General features: G+C 47.9%; 1 protein-coding gene across 2 annotated transcripts in view; it reads left to right on the top strand.

Moving 5' to 3' along the window:
* LOC146775742 (uncharacterized) overlaps nucleotides 1-21,672 on the top strand; it is a 194,690-nt gene that overhangs the window by 7,427 nt on the left and 165,591 nt on the right. For both annotated transcript variants that reach the window (XM_085637456.1, XM_085637457.1), the window contains exon 2: nucleotides 10,638-10,689. In XM_085637456.1, the coding sequence (XP_085493582.1) occupies nucleotides 10,638-10,689 (52 nt within the window). The remainder of the gene's footprint in view (nucleotides 1-10,637; nucleotides 10,690-21,672) is intronic.

Genomic DNA, 21,672 nt, shown 5'->3' with positions numbered 1-21,672 from the left:
GTTTCAAGGGTATTTTTTAGGGTTTAGGGAGGGTATGGGTTTTTGGGTGACCAGGGAATCTTTAGGATTTATGGTGGATAAAGATTTTTGGGTGGCAAAGGTCATTCATTCATTCATTTAAATCTTTATTTCGACGCATTAGCATCATAAAAGATACAATAAAAAACATTTGTTATTCTAACAATTTAACATTTGCTAGCTCCAAAAAGAGTAAGAGGGTCAATTAAGCTAACCTATTCATATGTATCAATTGCATCCGGGTACACAATATCTAATTACAAAATCCTTTATCAAACACATTTTGCCTGGGCGAAAATTTTACAATAGTTAAAAATACAGTTAATAATAAATACAATTTAAAAAACTATTAAAATAGTATTAAATCACTAACCGCTAGGACATTTTTATAAAAAGTTCATAAAAACAACAACAACATTCTCCTGGTTGGGTAATTAAACATGCGATTTAAATATTTGATTATCGTAGTCATTTTGGAGATATCTAGTGAACAATAGTTGTGCATTTATATATATGTTTTCCCCTTTTTTTAAAAAAATGTAGGCCCAACTTTGTTCTAATAAAATTAGCAGCGAGAAGAAATCTACTAACTCCAAAAACTATCACCTGGCTAGTATCGGTTTTTAAAATTCTGCCAGCCTCCTTATAGGATCTTGAACCAATTTTAAGACAAAGCGGCACTATCCACTTTTTCCTTGGTATTGCATAGCTGGAGCAAAATAGAAGTATATGTAGATCATCTTCCTTAGTACCATGAGTACATGAAATACAAAGATCACTTCCTGATTTTGCCCAGCTGTTTTCAAGCGCCTTCGTTCTAAGTGTACCATATCTAAATTTTAGGTACAAAGTTTTTGATAATGGCGGATGAATCTCGTCTAGAAAGGGTTCGAAAGATGCTACATCCTTAAACAATAAAAAAATTTCAGTCAGTGGTCCATGGATTCTTATATACACTGACTCGTAGCTCACATATGACCAAAAGGATAATTTAACAATTTTCCTAGAGCATGAGTTCATAGCCTCAGGATCATTCCAAAAATGGGCTAATCCGATCATGCCTAACCAATTTCTAACATGCTTGAACCAATAAACTTTGTTACAACTATCGAGATCCATAACTTCTTTCAGGCCTTTCTTGTAGTCAAGTAATTCTGGAGTCGTCCACAGTCTAACCCACAGCAATAATGGTCTTAATATTGCATGTTGATCTGTTCGTTTCAAGTTTAGATCCAGAAGGAGGGGTGTCAATGGGGTATTAGTAGATATTTTTAGCAACCCCCTAAGGAACTTGTTCTCAAGGGTTTCAAATGTATTTCTACATGCGGGTCCCCATAGTTCTGCCCCATATAATACCGCTAGTTGAACTTTATACTTGAAAATCTCTAGGGCAGGGGTCACTGCCTTGTTCAAGCATTTTTTATGTCTCTTGAGAATTGGGAGACAGTTTTGTTTGAAGACTATCTTATTCTTTTCTAGCTGTGATCTCCATGCTAAAGAAGAGTCTATAGAGACACCTAAATAAATAAAATTCTGCACATAATCAAGCTTCTGTCCGTTTAATATTAGATTTTTCTTAAAATTTCTATGTGGGCTCAGTGCCATATATTTCGTTTTTTTAGTATTAATTTCTAAGCCCTTCGAGGAACAATACGACTGAAACCTATCTAATAAATTTTGAAGGCCCCGTGGTGTTTGGGAAATTAGAATGGTATCATCTGCGAACAGAAGGGACGAAACCCGTTCGCCCCCTAGTCTTGGTGAATCATTGTCACTGCACTCCATGTAAGACGGAATATCATTAACAAACAGGGAGAATAAGGTCGGTGCCAGTACACACCCCTGGCGTACTCCCCTTTTTATTGAAATAGCTTTTGTAAGTTCCCCAGTAGGACCCCACCTAACCTTGGCATAATTGTCCATATGTAATCCAATAACCAATTTTAATAGATCTAGTGGGAGTCCCTGAGATTTCAGTGATTCCCACAAAAGTTCTCGCGGAATAAGGTCAAATGCGGCCCGTAAATCAACAAATGCCACATACAAGTGGCCTTTGCGGAGGGTGACATATTTCCAATACAAGCAACAGAGCCTTAGGACTTGATCAGTAGTTCCTGTTTTAGCTCTGAACCCAGCTTGATATTTCGTTAAAATTAATTCTTCTTCCAACCATGTATTAATACGATTTAATATATGCCTAGCATAGATTTTTTGGGTAATGTCTAAAAGGCTTATAGGGCGATAGTTAGCAGGATTGCTTCTATCGTCCTTTTTAAAAACTGTAATAATTTCCGCTCCGTTCCATGTGTCCGGAATTGCTTCCCCAGCTGCAACAGTGTTGCACAAATGATTAAGGTATGGTACCCAGACATCTAATTCATGCTTGAATAGGTCACCTGGTACTTTGTCCAGCCCAGGAGCTTTCCCGTATTTGACAGAATTAATAGCTAGTTCTGTTTCCTCTAGGTCAAAAACTATATGTGTGAGTTCGGCCTCTACGGGGAACAAAGCATACTCATCCTGCACTGCACTATCAGCCCCTTGAGCGGCATACAAGTTCGTAAAATGGTCTATCCAAGTTGCTTCATCAAGGAAAACCTCTCTTGAGCCTTTCTCCCTTTGGTTACCCTTGGCCACTGTTTCCCAAAATAGTTTTTGGTCCTTCATTTTAGCTGCCATCAGCATACAGGACCATAATTCCTCGTCCCATGAACACTTTGCGTTGGCCAGCACCTTATTATATAATTTCCTACTTTCTTTAACTGCCAGAGAATTTTTGGTTTTAACCGAATCAATCAGAGCTGATTTTGCTAAGGTATTTTTAGGTTTTAGAGTGGGTTTTTGGGTGGCAAGGGTATTTTCAGGGTTTACGGATGGGGAAGGGTATTTGGTTTTGAGTGCAAGGGTATTTTTAGGGTATAGGGTGGGTGTGTGTTTTTGGGTGGCATGGATATTTTTTGCTTTCAGTGCGGGAATGGGCTTCTGGGTGGCAAGGGTATTTTGGGGGTTAGGGTTGACATGGGCTTTGGGTGGCAAATGTATTTTTTGAGTTTAGGGTGGGTGAAGGTTTTTGGGTGGCAAGGGTATTTTTAGGGTTTAGGGTGGGTATGGGTTTTTGTGTGGCCAGGGTATTTTTAGGGTGTAGGGTGGGTAAGGGTTTTTGGATGGCAAGGGTATGTTTAAAGTGGGTATGGATTTTTGGGTGGACATGGTATTTTTAGGCTTCAGGTTTGGTATGGTTTTTATGTGGCCAGGGTATTTTTAGGGTGTAGGGTGGGTATGGGTTTTTGGGTGGTAAGGGTGTGTTTAAAGTGGGTAAGGGATTTTGGGTGGCACGGGTATTTTTAGGCTTTAGGTTAGGTAAGGATTTTTGGGTGACAAGGGTATTTTTAGGGTTTAGGGTAGTCATGGGTTTTTGGGTGACAAGGGTATTTTTATGGTAACAAAAACAATGTCTCAACAGGGAAAATATGTCAGGGGACCAATAAATACACGCTTTAATCAAACGACCAAGGAGGGACAAGGGAGACCAAAGGAATGAAAAAGTAACGAGAATTATAATTAAATATACAATTGGTATATACGATTTAAAGTAACCATAACAATCATATGTGCACTGACAGTGAAGTGAACAAGTAAACTACGCAGTGACATAAGTGTTAAAATGACAACATGGTGCGGCAAAGTAATTCGAATAGATTCAGGGTCAAGGAAGAGTATATACAATGAACAGTTTGCAAAATATCTTTAAGTCACAGATGGCCCTTTAACTAGCCGCAAATACTGCTGTCAAGTCGACGACGTTTCAACCTCCTTGCGTTGAGGTCATCATCAGGACTATGGTTGTCAAAGTATTTAAAAATACCTGTGTACGGGGTTATTTAATTCACAGCGTCATAGCTGAATACAGGAGGATTAAGTTCCAATTAGGACAGTTGAGAAAGGAGTATGGCAACATCAATGAAGGTCCGTCAATCTAGGGGGGCACGTGTCTTTAGGTGTCTATAATAGACAAAAGAGGAACGGAGACACACAAAACAATCTGCCTTGAAGGGTTTAGATACTGTACTGTAATCGGCAATCAGGGACAAACTGTAGGCCTGGGAATCAAGGTATTCGGAGCATCCAGCAGTAGAATTCAAGGGCGCTGTGTAAATCAGCGATTCGAAGTGGCTTGCCAAATTGCCAGAAAACGGGATCAGTCCGAAGGGAGTCACTTAGTCAGAACGAACAAAGCGTCTGAGGGTATTTTTATGGCTTAGAGTAGGTAAGGGATTTTGAGTGGCAAGGGTATTTTTAGGCTTTAGGGTGGGTAAGGATTTTTGGGTGGCAAGGGTATTTTTAGGGGTTTGGTGGGTGTGGGTTTTTGGGTGGCAAGGGTGTTTTTAGGGTTTAGGGTGGGTGTGGTTTTTTGGGTGGCGAGGGTATTTTTAGGGTTTAGTGTGAGTGTGGGTTTTTGGGTGGCAAGGGTATATTTAGGATTTAGGGACGTTATGCGTTTTTCTGTGGCAAGGGTATGTTTAGGGTGTAGGGTCTGTTTGGGGTTTTGGGTGACCTGGGTATTTTTGTGGTTTAGGGTTGGTCTTGGGTTTCTGGTGGCAAGTTTATTTTCAGGATTTAGGGCGAGTGTGTTTTATGGGTGGCAATGGTATTTTTGGAGTGGGTGTGGGTTTTTGGGTGGCAAGGGTATTTTTTAGCTTTTAGTGTGCTTATGTCTTTTTGGTTGGCTACAGTAGTTTTAGGGTTTAGGGTGGATAGGTTTTTTTTTGGTGTGACGGGTATTATTAGGGTTTAGAGTGGGTACAAGCTTTTGGGTGACAAAGGTGTGTTTGGGTGTGCAAGGATTTTTGGGTGGCATGGGTATTTTTAGGGTTTAGGATGGATACAGGTTTTTTGGGTGGAAAGGGTATTTTTCAGGTTAAGGGTGGGCATGGATTTTTGGGTGGCAATGGTATTTTTAGGGTTTATGGTGAGTATAGGTTTTTCAGGTGTCAAGGGGATTTTTAGGGTTTAGGGTGGGTATGGGTTTTTGGGTGGCAAGGGTATTTTCAGGGTTTAGGGATAGGTAAGGTGATTTGGTTTTAGGTAGTAACGGTATTTTTAGGGTTTATGGTGGGTGTAGGTTTTTGGGTGGCATGGATATTTTTCGCTTTTAGTGCAGGAATGGGTTTTTGGGTGGCAAGGATATTTTGGGGGTTTAGTGTGGACATGGGTTTTTGGGTGGGAACAGCATTCTAAGGTTTAGGTATGACATGGGTTTTGGGTGGCAAAGGTATTTTTTGGGGTTTAGGGCGGGTGAAGGTTTTTTTAGTGGCAAGGGTATTTTTAGTGTTTAGCGCGGGTATGGGTTTTTGGGTGGCAAGGGCATTTTTATGGTTTAGTGTGGGTATTGGGTTTTTGGATAGAATGGGTATTTTCAGGGTTTAGGGTGGGTAAGTGTTTTTGGTTGGCAAGGGTATCTTAGGGTTTATGGTGGGTGTGGGTTTTTGGGTGGCAAGGGGATTTTTAGGTTTTAGGGTGGATGTGGGTTTGTGGGAGCACAGGTATTTTTAAGGTTTAGGGTGGATGTGGATTTGTTCGTGGCAAGGTTTTTTTTAGGGTTTAAGGTGATTGTGGGTTTTGGGTGGCAAGGGTGTTTTCAGGGTTTAGGGTGGGTAGGGTTTTATTGGTGGCAAGGGTATTTTTAGGGTTTATGGTGGATGTTGTTTTTTGGGTGGCAAGGGTATTTTTAGCTTTTAATGTGGGTATGGGTTATTGAGTGGCAAGGATATTTTTAGGGTTTGTTTTTTGGGAGCCCATGGTATTTTTAGACTTTTATGGGGGTATGGGATTTTGGTGGCAAGGGTATCCTTAGGGTTTAGAGTGGCTAGTTTTTTTGGGTGGAAAGGGTATTTGTAGGATTAGGGTGGGTGTGGGTTTTTGGGTGGCAAGGGTATTTTTAGGATTTAGGGTGCATATGTGTTTTTAGGTGGCAAGGGTATTTTTTGGGGTGTAGGGTGAGTATGTTTTTTTTTTTTTGTGGCCAGGGTAGTTTTATGGTGTAGGGTGGGTAAGGATTTTTGGGTGGCAAGGGTATTTTTACGGTGGGTAAGGGTTTTTGGATGGTAAGGGTATGTGTATGGTGGGTATGGGTTTTTGGGTGGCAATGGTATTTTTAGGCTTTAGGTTGGGGAAGAGTTTTTGTGTGACAAGGGAATTTTTAGAATGGGGTTTGGGTGGCAAGGGTATTTTTATGGTGTAGGGCAGGGGTCTTCAAACTGTGGGGCGGGACCCCCAGGGGGGCCATGGAGCGATGCAAAGGGGGTCGCGCATTCCCAGTCACAATTCTGAGGCCCAAGGGCTTCAGTCCCCCCTCTTCCCCCGTCCTGTGTCTCAGCCCGGGCTGCTGCAGTGCAACTCGAGCTGCTGGGGGCTCAGCTGGGTAGTGTCTCGAGCTGCTGGGGGCTCAGCTGGGCAGTGTCTGGAGTCTTATCTCCGGGACGCCCGTCCAAGATTTTCACAGGTCTTCAAAGACCATTTGCATATTTACATGCCTTTGTAAACTGGTTACAGAAGCTTAGTGTTTTTTCCTGGTTCCAGTACCCCCTGGATCCCCACTCTGCCTATTCCTTACATTTGTATTTTACATTTACTGCAGAAGTGTGAGAATGCATTTCATGAAAAGGAATATAAAGTAGGGTTGAAAAGAAAAATGCCTGCCATGTTTAAATAGCCTGCAATGGCCTCCTCTTCACACTAAATAGACTTATAAATAAAAAAGAATGTATTCATTTATTTTGTCACTTTTCTGTCTTTGTTCTCTTTAATTATCAGTCATGGATCATTGAGGCAGCCCTAGAACACAATTAAAAGTGCTTTCTATTTATATTTGCTGTTCTATGCACAGATAAGTGCTTAATATACAGCTTTAGGTGACTGCTTATTTTTGTACCGACTGGGCCATCAAAATAATCTGCTGGCAGCCCTAACCATAGGACTGGAAGTTTGTTGCAGGATCAGCACATTATTTATTTCCTCCACCCTCGATCCCCGATTAATGTCATAATAGCAATAGTTTAACTTAGATCTTAAACCCTACGCCGCCGTCAATAACATGCTGAGTTACTTCAAGTGTCTCGGAATGCACCCTGCATTCAGACAACTCACTCCTCATTCTCACCCTTCACTTTCACGTTCACCCTGCACTCTCAGCGATCACAATGCACTCACACTGATCACCATGCACTCACACCATTCACCCGCTCACCCTGCACTCACAGTGATCACTCTGCACTCACAATGCACTTGCGCTGTTCACCCTATACCTCACCCTGCAGTCACATGAGCACACTACTCACCCTGCACCCATGTGACACTTCACTCACCTGTCCCCCTCACTGCTCAATATGCAACTCACTCAAACAAGCCCATCAGTAATCATACATTCATTCTATTCAGAAAAGCGCTGAAGACATGGCTCTTTAGTCTTGACTAGGCCCCGCTCCAGTGCTAAACCTCCCTGCATGCAATCTAGAGTGCCGGGACACCTCTGTTGCTGAGGTAGCTGTTTGCGCTATACAAGCTCCAGTATTATTATTCGTCCCATTCTGAACTTGCATCCGCACCCAAATTCGTATGGCCACCTCACTCACCGTGCAGTCACTCCTCTCACCCTACTCTAACACTGTTGAATCGCTCACCATGCACTCACATGGGCACATTAACCCTCTGCACTGCGTGGGTGGCAAATGTGCCTGCTACAAAGAATATGTACCATGCAGATCACAGAAATGAGTGTGAGTAAACTATGAGCAGCGCTATAAAAAAATGAAATGTATGTCAGAAAGGTGCTATAGAGAGATGATGTGTATTGTTGGTAAATGGTAGTGAGGGAATTCATGGAAAAGAAGGAAACGGGGGTGGGGCACCAAAAAAGACTATTGCACTATGTGCAACTAGTGTTAGGACCAGCCCTGGTTGGGGAGTGTTAGCCACCCCCCCCCCCCCCCCCCCCCCAAAGTTCTGGTCTAGTGGCTCCCCTGCTTCTGCCTATTATTATTATTTACATTTGTAGAGCGCTACTGTTACCAAAAGGTGTCCTGGGCTAATAACCATCTGCTGCCTGAAGGCAAATGAGAAACACACAGGAGGAGAACCTGCCAAATGGGGTAACCTACAGAGCATAGAGAAAGGTTTTTATATCTTCCTAAAGGATAATAGATTCTTAGTGGAGCGAAGCAAAGGAGGGTGCAAGTTCCATAACTGCACGGCCTACACCAAAACAGCAAGACAGACAGCTCATGCCTTCTTGAATTAGGGAACAATAAGCAGAGTGGCAAAGGCCGAGAGGAGCATACAGGTCCGACCCATATGCTTGGTGAGGAGCGAGGAGAGGATGAGAGAGGACAGCAAGGTAGTGAGAGAATTTGATTGAAGAGGTCAGGGATGAGGAGAAATGTGAATTGCAGAAGAGAAGTGTGGACATGCAAGAAGTGAGTGTAAACCAAACGTGAGGGCTTCTGTTAGAAGAAAGGGGAGATGTGAAAGATGAATGGGGGGACTGGAGAGGTTTAAGATGCAATAGACAAAAATTTGAGTGGAGAGACGAGGTGAATGAGAAGTGATGAGGGGCACGGGAGGAGAGGGGCCAGAGAGGCAATGAGATAAATGCAAGAGACTGTTGGAGATAAGGGCAGTGAAAAGACAGAATGGCAAGAGGTGATTAAAGGTGAAGTGAGAGGTTGAATGGGGAGAGTTCAGAAGTTGTAAAAAGGGGTGAAAGAAAATGGCCTGCAAAGTGAGAGAGGGATCCGGGGTTGGGAGGGGAGTTAGGGTTGGGAGAAGAGTGAGGGATGGAAGGGAGGGGGTGAGAGGAAAGTGGCATGGGTAAACTGCTTAACTCTGCACAAGACCGCCAGGGTTTTAAGGGACCCCTGCTGCTCCCGGCCAGGGTCAGGTGAGCTTCTAATGTGGCAGCATGTATTCCTGCAGAGTGGAAGGCCCTTCACAAAGGTTGACTAGAAATCTTTCTGATGTTAATTGCTGTATTTTGGTTATAAACAGGTACTGATGGGGTAAAATCTTTCCTCAGTGTTACTGTGTGTAAAAAATTAATTTCAAAATAATGAAGGAATGCCATCCCAAAATACGCAGCATCACATAACATCATTTACATTTTCTTTCCACACAATTTAGTCAAGCCTGTCACGTAATTTGGTCCTCACCTGCCTCATAATTCCAGTAGCCCTGCCTACAGGTTGAGACATTTTTGTCAGGAGGGGGTCCTTACACCTCAAAATGTTGACAGGGGGGTCTTGGCATCCAAAAGTTTGAAGACCTCTGGTGTAGGGATTTGGGTGGCAAGAGTCTTTTTAGGCTTTAGGTTGTTGAAGGGTTTTTGGCTGACAAGGGTATTTTTAGTGTTTAGGGTGGGCATGGGTTTTTGGGTGGCAAGGGTATTTTTAGGGTGGGTAAGACATTTTGGGTGGCAAGGGTATTTTTAGGGTTTGGGTGTTGGGTGCAGAGGTATTTTATAATTTAGAGTGCGAATGAGTTTTAAGGTGCAAGGGTATTTTTATGGTTTAGGGTGGGTACGGAGTTTTGGGTGACCAGGGTATTTTTAGGGTTTAGGGTGGATAAGGGTTTTTGGGTGGGAAGGGCATTTTTAGGGTTTATGGTGAGTATGGGTTTTTCAGTGGTAAGAGTATCTTTAAGGTTTATGGTAGATGAGAATTTTTGGGTGGCAGGGGTATTTTTAGGGTTTATGGTGGGTATGGCTTAAGTAGTTTTGAGTTGATAAGGTAAAATGTTTACCACACACATGCATTTACCATGCATGTTGTTACAATAGCAATGTAAGTATTTGACAGGTGAATATAAACTCCTTATATATAAAGGGTTTATACTTACCTGTAAAATAAGGCTTTGTGGGGAAAGAGTACCCATATAGTACAAGATAGTACACCTAGGCAAACTTAAACAGCCTTTGGATTTATCCTGTACAGTGCAGCATACATGCAAAGTCAGAAAGGTTTGGAGAAATAAAAGCATTTCTCCAAGGTAATGCAAACCTCAAGAGTTGTTATTTTTTGCCACAAACTCTATCTACTGTTGATAATAGATAGGGCTTTGCATCTAAACCCATAGTTGTTTGCATGGGAACACCCATGTAACACCCTCACCTCCTTCAACGCCCCACACTCCCGAGCAAAGTAGTGCAGAGCACATTATTTTCAAATATGACTTTTAAATGTTATTACACTGAGAGAAATATATTTTTTAATTTGTATTTGTGTTTAGTAACAGACTTATAAATTGTTTCATATTGAAAATGTAAACATCATATTTAGTATAGCTGTATCTTTAAACTATGTTCTTGGGCCTCTGAGTTCCATTCACCTCTAAATTACACAGTGGGTTTCCCCCAGTTTAACATGTTTCTTTTGAAATAAACTATTTGAACGTTGGAAGATGGCTAAGAAAAATGAAAATATAAATTTTGTGGCTCAGAGCAAACAGATGATAACATTTAGAAAGCAAAGGAAAATATGCTAGAAAGAAAAATATATATATATTTTACCAACTTGTCATACATGTATACTTCTTTTCAACATGATCTTTTACTTGTTTATATCTTGCAGACATTGAATGAACTAGCAGCCAAGCATTCCAACTTGAAGGTGATTCAGCTAGGTAGGTGTTCATTCACTCTCTAATCTTTTCAATTGTTACCACATCATTAGAACTGTCTGCACAGGAAAGCAGAAGGAGTTCTTCCTTTCTGAAGGAATATATCACAAGTTTCAGTCAGTCAAAATCTTTATTCGGCTGTATGCCAGCCATAAAAGAATGCATCATAAAAACATTTCATAACGCAATAAGATTGATAAAATACAGACAATGAATGACAATTCCATGGCGATGACAATTACAGATATCCGAATGTTAGTCTCTTAGGGCAATTTGACCACAAACAAGGAACCATGATGCCTAAACACACCAACATCTTAATCAGGGTAATACCTGAAACGCAAGGATGACATCTATATACAAAGTCCTTGTAAGTGTCTATTTTAATTTCCAGGATTGATCATTGTGATGGTTTAAATCCACATAAGGGGATCTTGAGTCCTAAGCGCAAAAATGTAATAGACATGCAAAGAAATCATTTTCCAACCATCTTCCGGTGCCGAACAGCCAAGGAAATATACTTCTAAACCATTAGGCAAATTAATTCATCTTTTAAAAGCAAAAGATGATGTAACGCGGGCCGACACTGTCTAATGTTTAAAAATCTTAAAAGTGGTTTTAAAAAAGCACGTCTTGGGTTGATATAAATTTTACAAAAAAAATAAAATGCAGAGTGCTCTGGACTGACTGTGAATCACATGGACACAAATCCAAATTGGCATTGCAATACGCGTCACGTGGGTATGAAACCAGTAAGTGGGAGGTGCCCATCCTGAACCTTATAAGATAAAACATTTTAGCATGGCTGAAATAAAAAGTGAGGTAGTGCTCAGTACTTAGAGAGCAAACTAACAATGAATGGTCAACAACCCTTTTATTTGCCATCTCCAGGTTATCTCTAGCCAGATAAGAGTGAGTTAAGAAATCTCTTTTCAGCTTTGCTCTCGATATTTTAGCTACATTTCCGGGGCTGTCGAGGCAATCCGAAAATCCCAATTTCTCCAACTGATCATTAATATAAGTAATCCAGGGGATTTTTTTTTAACACAATCCAATTTTAAACAATCTAAAAGGACAGCACGATTCAAAATTGTTTCTTCTTTTGCCCAAATGTTGTGCCATAGCAATAAAGGAGCTAGTTGTGTACGGAAAGACAGCCGAGTCACACCAAGTTCACTATGACAAATGGTAGCAGCAGTACTTTTAGGGACAATTGTTTCATGAATGTGTTCTCAGCTCCCTGTAGGCCCCTGATATTACAAAAGCCCCAGACTCCAGCACCATACATAGTAACAGCACACGTACGGGCTTTATAAATATCAATATTGGCTTTAATGGGCCGAGAGCCTAACATTTTGGTAAATCTGAAAATAGCCTCCACATTTTGGTTGAAACCCCTGGTCTTTGCCTCGACTATGTAAGGCCAGGAACTTTTTTGGTCGAAGATAATTCCTAAATAAGAAAAGGTCGGCACATAAGACAATTTTTCATTATTTATGAAGCATGTCTTTAAAATCTTGGGGGGGTTTACCCACAACCATAATGTGAGATTTCGCGACATTAGTTTTTAAACCAAGATCATTCATGAAGTTGTTAAAACTAGTTAAAAGCCTCTGTAGCCCCACCCCAGTTCTGGACAATAAGACCCAGTTGTCGGCGTATAACAATGCTGGTAGGGACCTACGGCCTATCAGGGGGGCATCCACATTCCCATTTTTAATTTGGCTTTCTAGGTCATTTATATATATACAAAATAAAAAAGGGGCAAGAACGCAGCCCTGACGGACCCCGCGATCCATCTTTATAGGGGCAGTGAGTTCACCACCTACTCCATATCGAACTCTCCCCGTCACTTCCGGATACATTGCTGCTAAAAAATGCACGATGGGCGGTTCAATGCCCATAGTCAACATCTTCTCCCTGAGCCTTCCTCTCTGCACCTAGTCAAAAGCGGACGTCAAGTCCATGAACCCAAGGTTGAGGGATCCAAGCTTGGCTAAAGTGTATTTGCCTATGACCAGGTGCAGGTTGAGGCACTGTTTAACCGTGCCCAGGCTTCTCCTGAAACCATATTGGATATCTGAAAAGCTCCCATTTTCTGTTACCCTGGCCTCCAACCTCTCTAATATTACTCTGCCCATAATCCTACAGGAGCAGCCAATTAAAGATATGGGCCTGTAACATTTGGGGTCCAACCTGTCTCCCATTTTAAAAATGGGAACTATTGTCACCAATCTCCATGATTCAGGGGGGCCATGGGCCACATAACATTTAAAGATGTTTGTTAGTAGCGGAAGCCACAGAGTAATATTCGCTAAAAACAAGTCCGCAGGGATGCCGTCAGGGCCCGAGGCCTTGTTCTTTACAGTCTGAGATAAAGCCCTTTCCACTTCATCTAATGTCGGGGGTGCCAAAGTTGATGCCCCATATTGAAAATTAGTACTGGAGTGTGGGTCACTACCAATTTTATAAAGGCCAGAGAAGTGATCTACCCAAGTATCGGGCATAATTGTGATATCGATGTTTCCATTATTATTGCCATTAAAATACTCCTGGTTGACAGTTTACCAAAAAAGTTTACAGTCTTTGCTCTGGCAGGTTACATGAAGTTGTTCCCAAGCATCTTGCCTAATTTCTAGCTTGCACTTCTCTAACGCCTGCTTATATTCAAGGCGTAACTATTTTACCTCAGATATACTTCGAGGTTTAACTTTTTATGTCTTAATTAGTTTATTCTGAAAGTGTGTGCATTGACTCTTAAACCACCTTTTATTACTCCGTGGTCTATCATTTTGTGTCTTAGTCAGTACCACCTTTATTGTCTCAGTTATTGCCTCGAAAGATGTTATCAATGCTTGAGAATTTATGCTGTCTTCTGTAGTGTAGTTCCAATAGTACTCTTCATGCAGGACCTTCGCATTTGCGGATAACATAAACTGTGGGTCTGGTGGCAGACTGACTCCATACATCCCCGCCAAATATGTTAGCCTGTTTTCACCTTAGCTAGCTCGTAGTGCTACTAGAATCTCCTGTTATCAGAGAGATTTGTTTTTGCAACCTCAGAACACAATAACCTCAGACTTGTGGAAACAATATACTACTTTTCACCCAGTCACTCGTGCTTGCTTGTTTTGCTCTTGGAGAGTTACACAGAAGAAACAGTTGGGCGTGTTTACAATAAGAATTTATTGTACCGTTGTTTTTCTCCTGTAAAACAAATGTGCTGCTATAATTGTAACACAGTAGCAGAGATATAGAACCAGCAGTACAGTGAATAAAAAGGAATAGTATTGTTCTATCATATTGCAATAGTCATGAACACATACTTTTTTTTTTTTAATTGACATGTTTTTATTAGGGTTTTTCATGTAATGCATTACAAGTAATAATCATCAATATAAGCGTAAGTTATTGTACCACGGCACAACATAACATTAGGGATCTGTAAGGAAGTTAGCGTGTGCGTGTGCTGTAGTCCGTCAGTGGCTAAGATCTCCTGTGGTGTCTTGAGAGACTCGTCTTCCCAGTGGTTGGCTCCATCTGGCCCCCATGTATGTCGTCCAGGTCGTGCCTACATTTTTCGGCCTCGGTCGGGGGTCGGCTGCACCTTCCCATCGAGGTCCGAGCTGCGGTCCCTTCCTTCCTGGATTCCCTGTCATGTCATGTAACTACAAACAACGGTGTTGAAACCGCTAACTGGGGCTCTTGCTGCCTACGGGGCGGCTTGAACAGGGCCCTTGAGTAGGGGAGGGGTCTCGGAACTGGGTAGAGTAGGGGATGGAAGGAGGTGATGGGGAAGTATGGGGGGAAGAGGGAGTGCGGGGTCGGCAGACGAGAGAATCTCGTGGTAGATTAGGTATGGACTGGTGGTAGGTGTGTGTGGCGTGTCCCGGGTATTCCTGGGTGGGGGGGCGGCGGGCCCGCTACTTGGCATGAGGCAGGGGGGTCGGGTTCATACTTGCCCTCGCGTCTAGGCATGTTGTCTGCCTTATGGGTCGCCTGTGTCTCCTGTCGCATCGGGGCAGTCGGGGGGGCCACTGGGGCATGGGGGGTGGAATGTGGCAGGTCTGGGGTTTCCCCCGTTGCTCCTGTTTGCTTAAAAAGGATGAGGAGCTGAGCCCACTCCATAGATATCGGGTGTTTGCGGGCGCCGTTCGCCTCCTCCTCTCGCAGCAGCTCCTCCTCTGCTGCACCCCACTTGAGCACCGCGCCCACCCATGCCGGGCTGGAGGGTCCCTCCGGGGCCCTCCAATGCATCGCGATGTTCCTCTTTGCGAGGAGAAGGGCCAAGGAAATGAACTTCCCGGGTACCTTCGCGGATTTTCTCCTCGGGGTCATCCCCAACGCGCATTCCTCCCAGGTGGTGGCGGGCGGGAGTTCGGTCGTTGCTTGAAGGGCTTGGTGTACTCCCCCCCAGAAACATTGTATGGACGGGCAGGCCCAGAACATATGTTTGAAATCGGCGTCTACCTGGTGGCATCGGGGACATTCGAATCGCGTATCGGGGTAAAATCGGTGGAGCCTGTCCGGGGTGAGGTATGCCCGGTGTAGGATATTAAATTGGATATTTTTAAAACGCGCGTTCCTGGACCCCTTTTTCGGAGATTCCAGGGGTTTACGCCATTCCGCGTCGTTGAATACTCTGCCGGCGTCGTTTTCCCATGTTTCTCGGAGTTTGTCTAGGGAGACTTCCGTGAGCTTCCGAATCGCTTTATATAGCCAGGTGATGAGGTGGCTGCCCGCCCCCATCCGCAGCACTGTGTGCAGCACCGGATGCGTCGGTGGTTCCCCATCGCGTGTGTGCCAGAATTGGCCGCCACTCTCCAGCAGCTGTCTGTGTTTCAAAAACTGCCCTTGGGGGAGGTCATGCCACTCCACCAGCTGTGCGTACGTCCGCAGTTGTCCTTCTTGGAACAGCGCCTCCATCTCGGTGACCCCGTGATCCGTCCACACCCGGAGGGCCTCCGCGGTGTAGTATCCGCTCCGTCGGGGGAAGCCCACAAGGGGGAGCAGAGGGGAATATATTGGCTGGCCCCTCGACATGCGGTGTATCCTCATCATGCATCTGCGGGCTATAGCAACCTGGAGCGGGTGTGTACGTGCTGGTTTGGAGCCCGGCATGAGCAGTCGGCGGATCATCGGTAGAGGAAGTTTGCCGCCCTCCGTGATCATCTCCCCTACATGTCGTTCCGCCGTCCAGTGTGACAGCCACTGGAGCTGCGCCGCGAGAAAATACGATTCAAAGGATGGCGCTCCCAGGCCGCCGGCGGTCGTGGGGAGGTACAGTGTGTGCAGCGCTACTCGGTGGCGGCCGCCCCCCCAAATCAGGGTCGTCAGCAATGCGTCTAGTTCCCGGAAGAAGGAACGTGGCGGTATGACGGGGAGGTTCGCGAAGTAGTAGAGCATCCTTGGGACCATGATCATTTTTGCCAGAGCGACGCGCCCTATGGGGGCTAGCGGCAATGTCTTCCAAAACCCTACCGCCGACCGCAGGCCCGTCAGCGCTCTTCGGTGGTTCCCCTCAAAGAGGTCACTGGGGGAGTGATATAGGCGCACCCCCAAGTATCTGGGGGCCGTCCCGTCCCATCGCAGCGCCCGATCGCCCAACGTGATCTCTAGGGGTTCCGTGCGGGTGCTCAAAGGGAAAATGGACGATTTCTCCCAGTTGACCCGGAGTCCCGAGAGTTCCTCGTATTCTCGCAACGTTGCCCAGATGGGCGTGAGGTCGGCCGAGATATCACGGACATATATCAGGAGGTCGTCCGCATATAGTGACACACAGTGGGTAATGTCCGCTATGGGTATCCCCCATGCGTCCCCCTCCCGTCGTAGTCGTATTGCCAGAGGCTCCATTGCTAGGGCGAAAAGGAGAGGAGAGAGGGGGCATCCCTGCCGGGTCCCACGGGTCACCGGAAACGGCGCCGATATAAGTTTACCGAGTCGCACTCTGGAGGTGAGGCCGTTGTACAGCAGCCAGGTATAGGCCAGCAGCGTGGGCCCCACACCCACGAGCTGTAGAACCTCGAAGAGGTACGGCCACAGCAGGGTATCGAACGCCTTCTCGAGGTCCAGGACCAGACATGCCGCCCGGGGATGTCGTTCTTTCGTCTGATCCTGAATGTGGAAGAGGCGACGCAGATTATGTGAGGTGTTACGCCGGGGAACGAATCCACACTGGTCCGCGTGGACCAGTGCGGGAAGGATTTGGCTATAACGATCCGCTAAGATTTTCCCGAGGATCTTGCAGTCCGTGTTCAAAAGCGTTATCGGCCGATAAGACGCCGGGAGCTCGGGGTCTCTATATGACTTCAAGAAGGTCACTAATATCGACGTCCGCATCGAGTCCGGGAGCATTTGGTGGGTCACCGCCTCTTCGTATATGGAGACCAGCCGCGGTGCTAAGAGCATCGCGAACGTGTGGTAGTACTCGACCGGGAATCCGTCCACGCCCGGTGCTTTCCCGCGTGCCAGGGCTTTAATCGCTTGTTTTACATCGACCGGTTTGAGTTTCTTGTCGAGGTCTTTCCCGATCGCGGGGGGGATCTGGGGTAGGGTCAAGCCATCCAGGAATCCGGTAAGGTCTCCCGAGGGCTCGACCCGTGGGGAGCGGTACAGGGTCGCGTAGTACGTGCGGAAGATGTGTAGGATATCCATCTGTGTACCTTTGAGTTGCCCGTCCGGGGTCCGGAGTTCAGTAATCGGGCGCGACACTGTGTCTTGCTTGGCTAGCCAAGCCAGCAGGGATCCCGTCCTATTCCCCTCTTTGTGTGTCCGAGCTGCATATGCTCGAAAGTTATATTTGCGCAGATCTCGCATCGCCGAGGCATGGGAGGATTTGGCCGCTGATAGTTGCGCCTCGGTGGCGGCTCCTTGGTCTACTCGTCTTGAGAGTTCCGCGAGCCGGCTCTCCGCCCCTTGCAGTGTCCTATCTAGTATTCTTCTGACCCCCACTACTTGTTGAATGCAGTGGCCTCTGGCGCTTACTTTGAACGCATCCCCTTCAATTGATCGTGCGGTCGCCGTGTTATCGTTTTGTCTAAAGTGGCCTTGCATAAATTCCTCCAGGCTTTGGCGGAATACCGGGTCTGTCAGGCATTCTCGGGGCATCCTCCATGTTGGGATTGGGGGGTGAGGGGGTGTCCATCTGAGGACCGCCGTGTGTGCGTCGTGATCCGACACTACTCTGCCTAGGTAGTCCGACTCTTGTACCGAGGATAGGAGCGACGCGGAACATAGGAATCTGTCTAACCGGACTCTCAGATCGTGTGGGATCGAGTGAAAGGAGTACAGCTTCGTGGTGGGATGGCGTGCTCTCCAAATGTCGGTCAGTCCCCATCTGTCTGCCCAGTTGCGAAGGTCCGTGGCTTGTTTGTATGCTGGCGAGTGGGCCTGTGGCGGGTGTGAGCGGTCGAGGTGTGGATCCAGGGTGCAATTGAAATCCCCTCCCAAGAGCCATGGGACCGATGTGTGGGGGGCCAATGTGTGGGTGAGCTTGCCCCAGAAACCCTCCTGCTCTGTGTTAGGGGCGTATATACTCCCTATCAGTAGTTGTTGGCCCTCTAGCAGTCCCGTCAGTAGTGCATAGCGGCCCTCTTTATCCACAAGTCTGTTTTGCTCTTTAAAGGGTACCCCCGGTCTGATCCAGACGAGCGCACCCCTAGCGAACGCGGAGTAGGTCGTGGCACAGATGATGCCTCGCCATTTTCTCTGTAGTCGGTCCGCCTCCCCTGCCGTCAGATGTGTTTTTTGTAAGAGTGCTATCTGGGCCTTTTGTCGCTTGATGTAGGCATAAACGGAATAACGCTTGCGGGCTGTATGCATCCCCCGAACATTAAGTGTCAGGAATTTTATGTCCGTGTTGGGAGAGTTGTGAGATACGTCCTTGTAGTAGTGTGGGCCCTTCGGCCGTCGCCCCCGGTCTCTCGTCCACCACTTATCATCCATCTGTGTATTGCCTCGTCTGCGAAGGTTATCTTGCCCGCGCTGGGAATGACAGGGAAGGAACATAGGGGGTAAGGAAATGAACTGTAACAAGGGTGGGAAACAGTCCCAATGCTGGGGGCGCATCGTGCGAAGCGATGCGCCCAAACTGGTTGCCATGGCGTAGCTTTAGTTCGTAAGCGTGGGGGTGGTGAATCTAGTGGCTGCCGAGTCCTGCTCCGGCGGTCATCCGTAAATCATTGAAGTCTATACATGTCCTGCCCGGTGTCGGGCTTCGTGGTTATACTGTTCCTCGTGGTCTGCCGGGCTGGTCGTGCTTGTTTTGTCGCCGACCCGATCCGTGGGTCCCTCGTTAGATGAGCGTGTCCGCGGTCTGGGGGGTCACCACAGGGGGTGTCACCGAGCCCTCTCGTGATCCTGGCGTTGCGCTCTTTTCGTCATCTGAGCTAAAGATGTGAGGGCCTCGCTCCGAGTCCGAGCCCCTATCCTGGGGACTCAGGGTGGCCACCGCCTGGAGCGCCCTCCGTCGCTCCGCGATTATCTGAGCGAGGTCTGGAGAGCTGGCGGTGGTAGTTCCTGTTTGTCGGTTAAGCGGTGTGGAGGATGCCCCACGGGTCCGGCGAGGGCCGGGGCCATCCTCGGGTTGTCGTGTGTGCTGCTCCGCCCAGACCGCCGCGGCGCCCGGGTCCGTGAAGAAGTGTGTCTCACCTCCATAGATGATCTTGAGGCGGGCCGGGAAAAGGAGCGCATATTGTATGTTCTTCGAGCGCAGGGAACGCTTCACTGCCAGGAAGGTGGCCCGTTGTTGCTGGACTGCACGGGAGTAGTCCGGAAACAGCATAACTTGTTTGTCTTCCAGCTGTAGCCATCCCCGCTGTCTGGCTGCCCGTAGGATAGCGTCTCGGTCCTGATAATGGAGGAGTTTAAGCAAGAAGGGGCGAGGGGGCATACCCGGTTGCGGTCTGCGAGCCGGTACTCTGTGAGCCCTTTCCACGGAGAAAAACGCGGTGAGTGCGTCTGCGGGTGTGAATGTGGCTATCCAGTCCGTGATGTATTTGACCGGATTGGGCCCTTCAATGCCTTCCGGCAAGTTCATGATCCGGATGTTGCTTCGCCTGGATCGCCCTTCCAAATCATCTGTCTTAGTCTCCAATACCTTTACCCTAGCGAGTAGGTCCTGGAGCGTGGTGTCGTGCTTTTGCACCTGCGGTTCCAGTGTTTGGAGAGCGTGCGCATTGTGCGCCACTTTGTCCGCCAGTTTTCTGTGGTCGTCGCGAAGGAGGCCCAGGTCCGATGACAGCTCGCCGAATCTCCCTTCTAGTGCCACTCGTGATTGTTCTATGGCTGCCAGGACCTGGTCCAGTTTTCTTGACGTGGGGTCATCCTTGACGGGCTCCGCGGCGTGGGGGGGTCTCGCCGGTGTCGACTCGGTCGTCCTAGTCTGATGAGAGGCTGGCGGCATCCCCGCCGTTTTTTGACGGCCCATCGTGGGAGGGGGAGGGGTCCTTTCGCGTCTGTGAACACGTCCACTCACCGATGCTCACACGCTGGTTCGTCCGGTAGGTCCGCTCTTCTCGCCGTCGTGGCACGTCAGGCGGTCATCCCCATCGGGTCACGTCCCACCGTCTCGTCGGGAAGTGCACCACCCGTGTTCCTCCTATCCTCGGCTCGGTCACGGGGCTGGTGTACGGGGCGCCGCGATCCCGCAGCACCCGCTGGTCCGCCCCGCTCCTAGGGCGGAGATGTGCGTGCCGTCCTCGTCTGTCCCCAGGTGTAACGACCAGGCCCGTCGAGTCCGTTGGGCCTCTTGAATTCAGGGCCACACGCTGCACGCCCCTCCGGATCTGCCAGTCCCGCGGAGGTCGCGTGGCACGTTCGACAGGACCAGTCCGATGCCGGCACACGGTCGGGGCGCCCCTCTCTCCCCTGCCGGTGTCCCAGTCCGAGGTTTCCCGATAGGGTCGTGGTTGGGGTCCCTCCTCGTGAGTTCTCTATGTCAGACCACACCTCGCCCCCCCGTCCAGCGCTGCACCAGCTCCCTCCCTTATATAGGACGCTGGGGGGGGGCCCTTGGAGCCTCTCCGGTGTCCACGCTCCGCTCGGGGCTCACCTGCTGAGTGGGTCGTCCCGTCCGGTCGTCCTCGTCCTGGCTCGAATCCAGCCCGGTATCCTCCGGTCACCGCCACTGGGGGGAAGGGCAGGGGGATCAACGCCGTCTCTCTCACGGAGCCGTTGGGGCCCCCAGATCGACCCTCCGGGTCCCGCTCCTGCCTCGGCGTCGCTGTGCACCCTCACGGGTGGTCGCGGTCTCCGGTCAGGCTACACACTTCGGCTGAGACGCCGCGGTTCACCCATCTTGTCGCCGCTTCGCTCCACTCCTTCCGCCATCTTGTGTGTAACCCGTCCGAGGTCACACACGGAGCCTCCAGCGTCGTTCTAGCCTTGACCGCGTGGAGTCGGAGCCGGTCCGGTGGGTCGCCGCTGTTATTGTACACGGTGCGTTTCGCTGCAGGGTCAATGGTCGCCCGGGTAGGCAGGGTCGATGGTGTTATGGGTCGCCGAGTACCTTCTATCCACTGCCGCAGGGGGGAAGGGCAGGGGGAGCAGCGTTCTCCCGTCACCCCGCTTCCGGAGCCTCCGGGTCTCGCTCCTGCTTCAGCGCCGCAGTGCACCTCCACGGGCGGTCGCGACCCCCAGCCAGGTCACACACATCGTCTGGGACACTGCGGCTCCCTCATCTCGTCACCGCTGCGTTCCGCTCCGTCCGCCATCTTGTGTGCAGCCTGTTCGAGGCCACACACGGAGCCTTCAGCACCGTCCCGGCCCCGATCACGGGGATCCGGAGACTGTCAGGTGCGTCGCTGCTGCGGTCGGATTCAGTGCGCTTCGTTGCGGGGCCGATAGACGCCCGGGGCAGGTAGGAATAAGTGTGTTACGGGCCGCCGAGCAGGAGCCTCAGGAAGAGGAGTCCGCCATCTTGGCTGGCTCGGCCACGCCCCCCGTCATGAACACATACATGAAAATAAAATGCATTTATAAAATAAA

This window comes from Triturus cristatus, chromosome 12 (assembly GCF_964204655.1).
Source record: "Triturus cristatus chromosome 12, aTriCri1.1, whole genome shotgun sequence".
Classification (NCBI taxonomy): Eukaryota; Metazoa; Chordata; class Amphibia; order Caudata; family Salamandridae; genus Triturus; species Triturus cristatus.
Note: the sequence above shows the minus strand (reverse complement) of the source record. Positions and strands in the feature narration are given on the sequence as shown.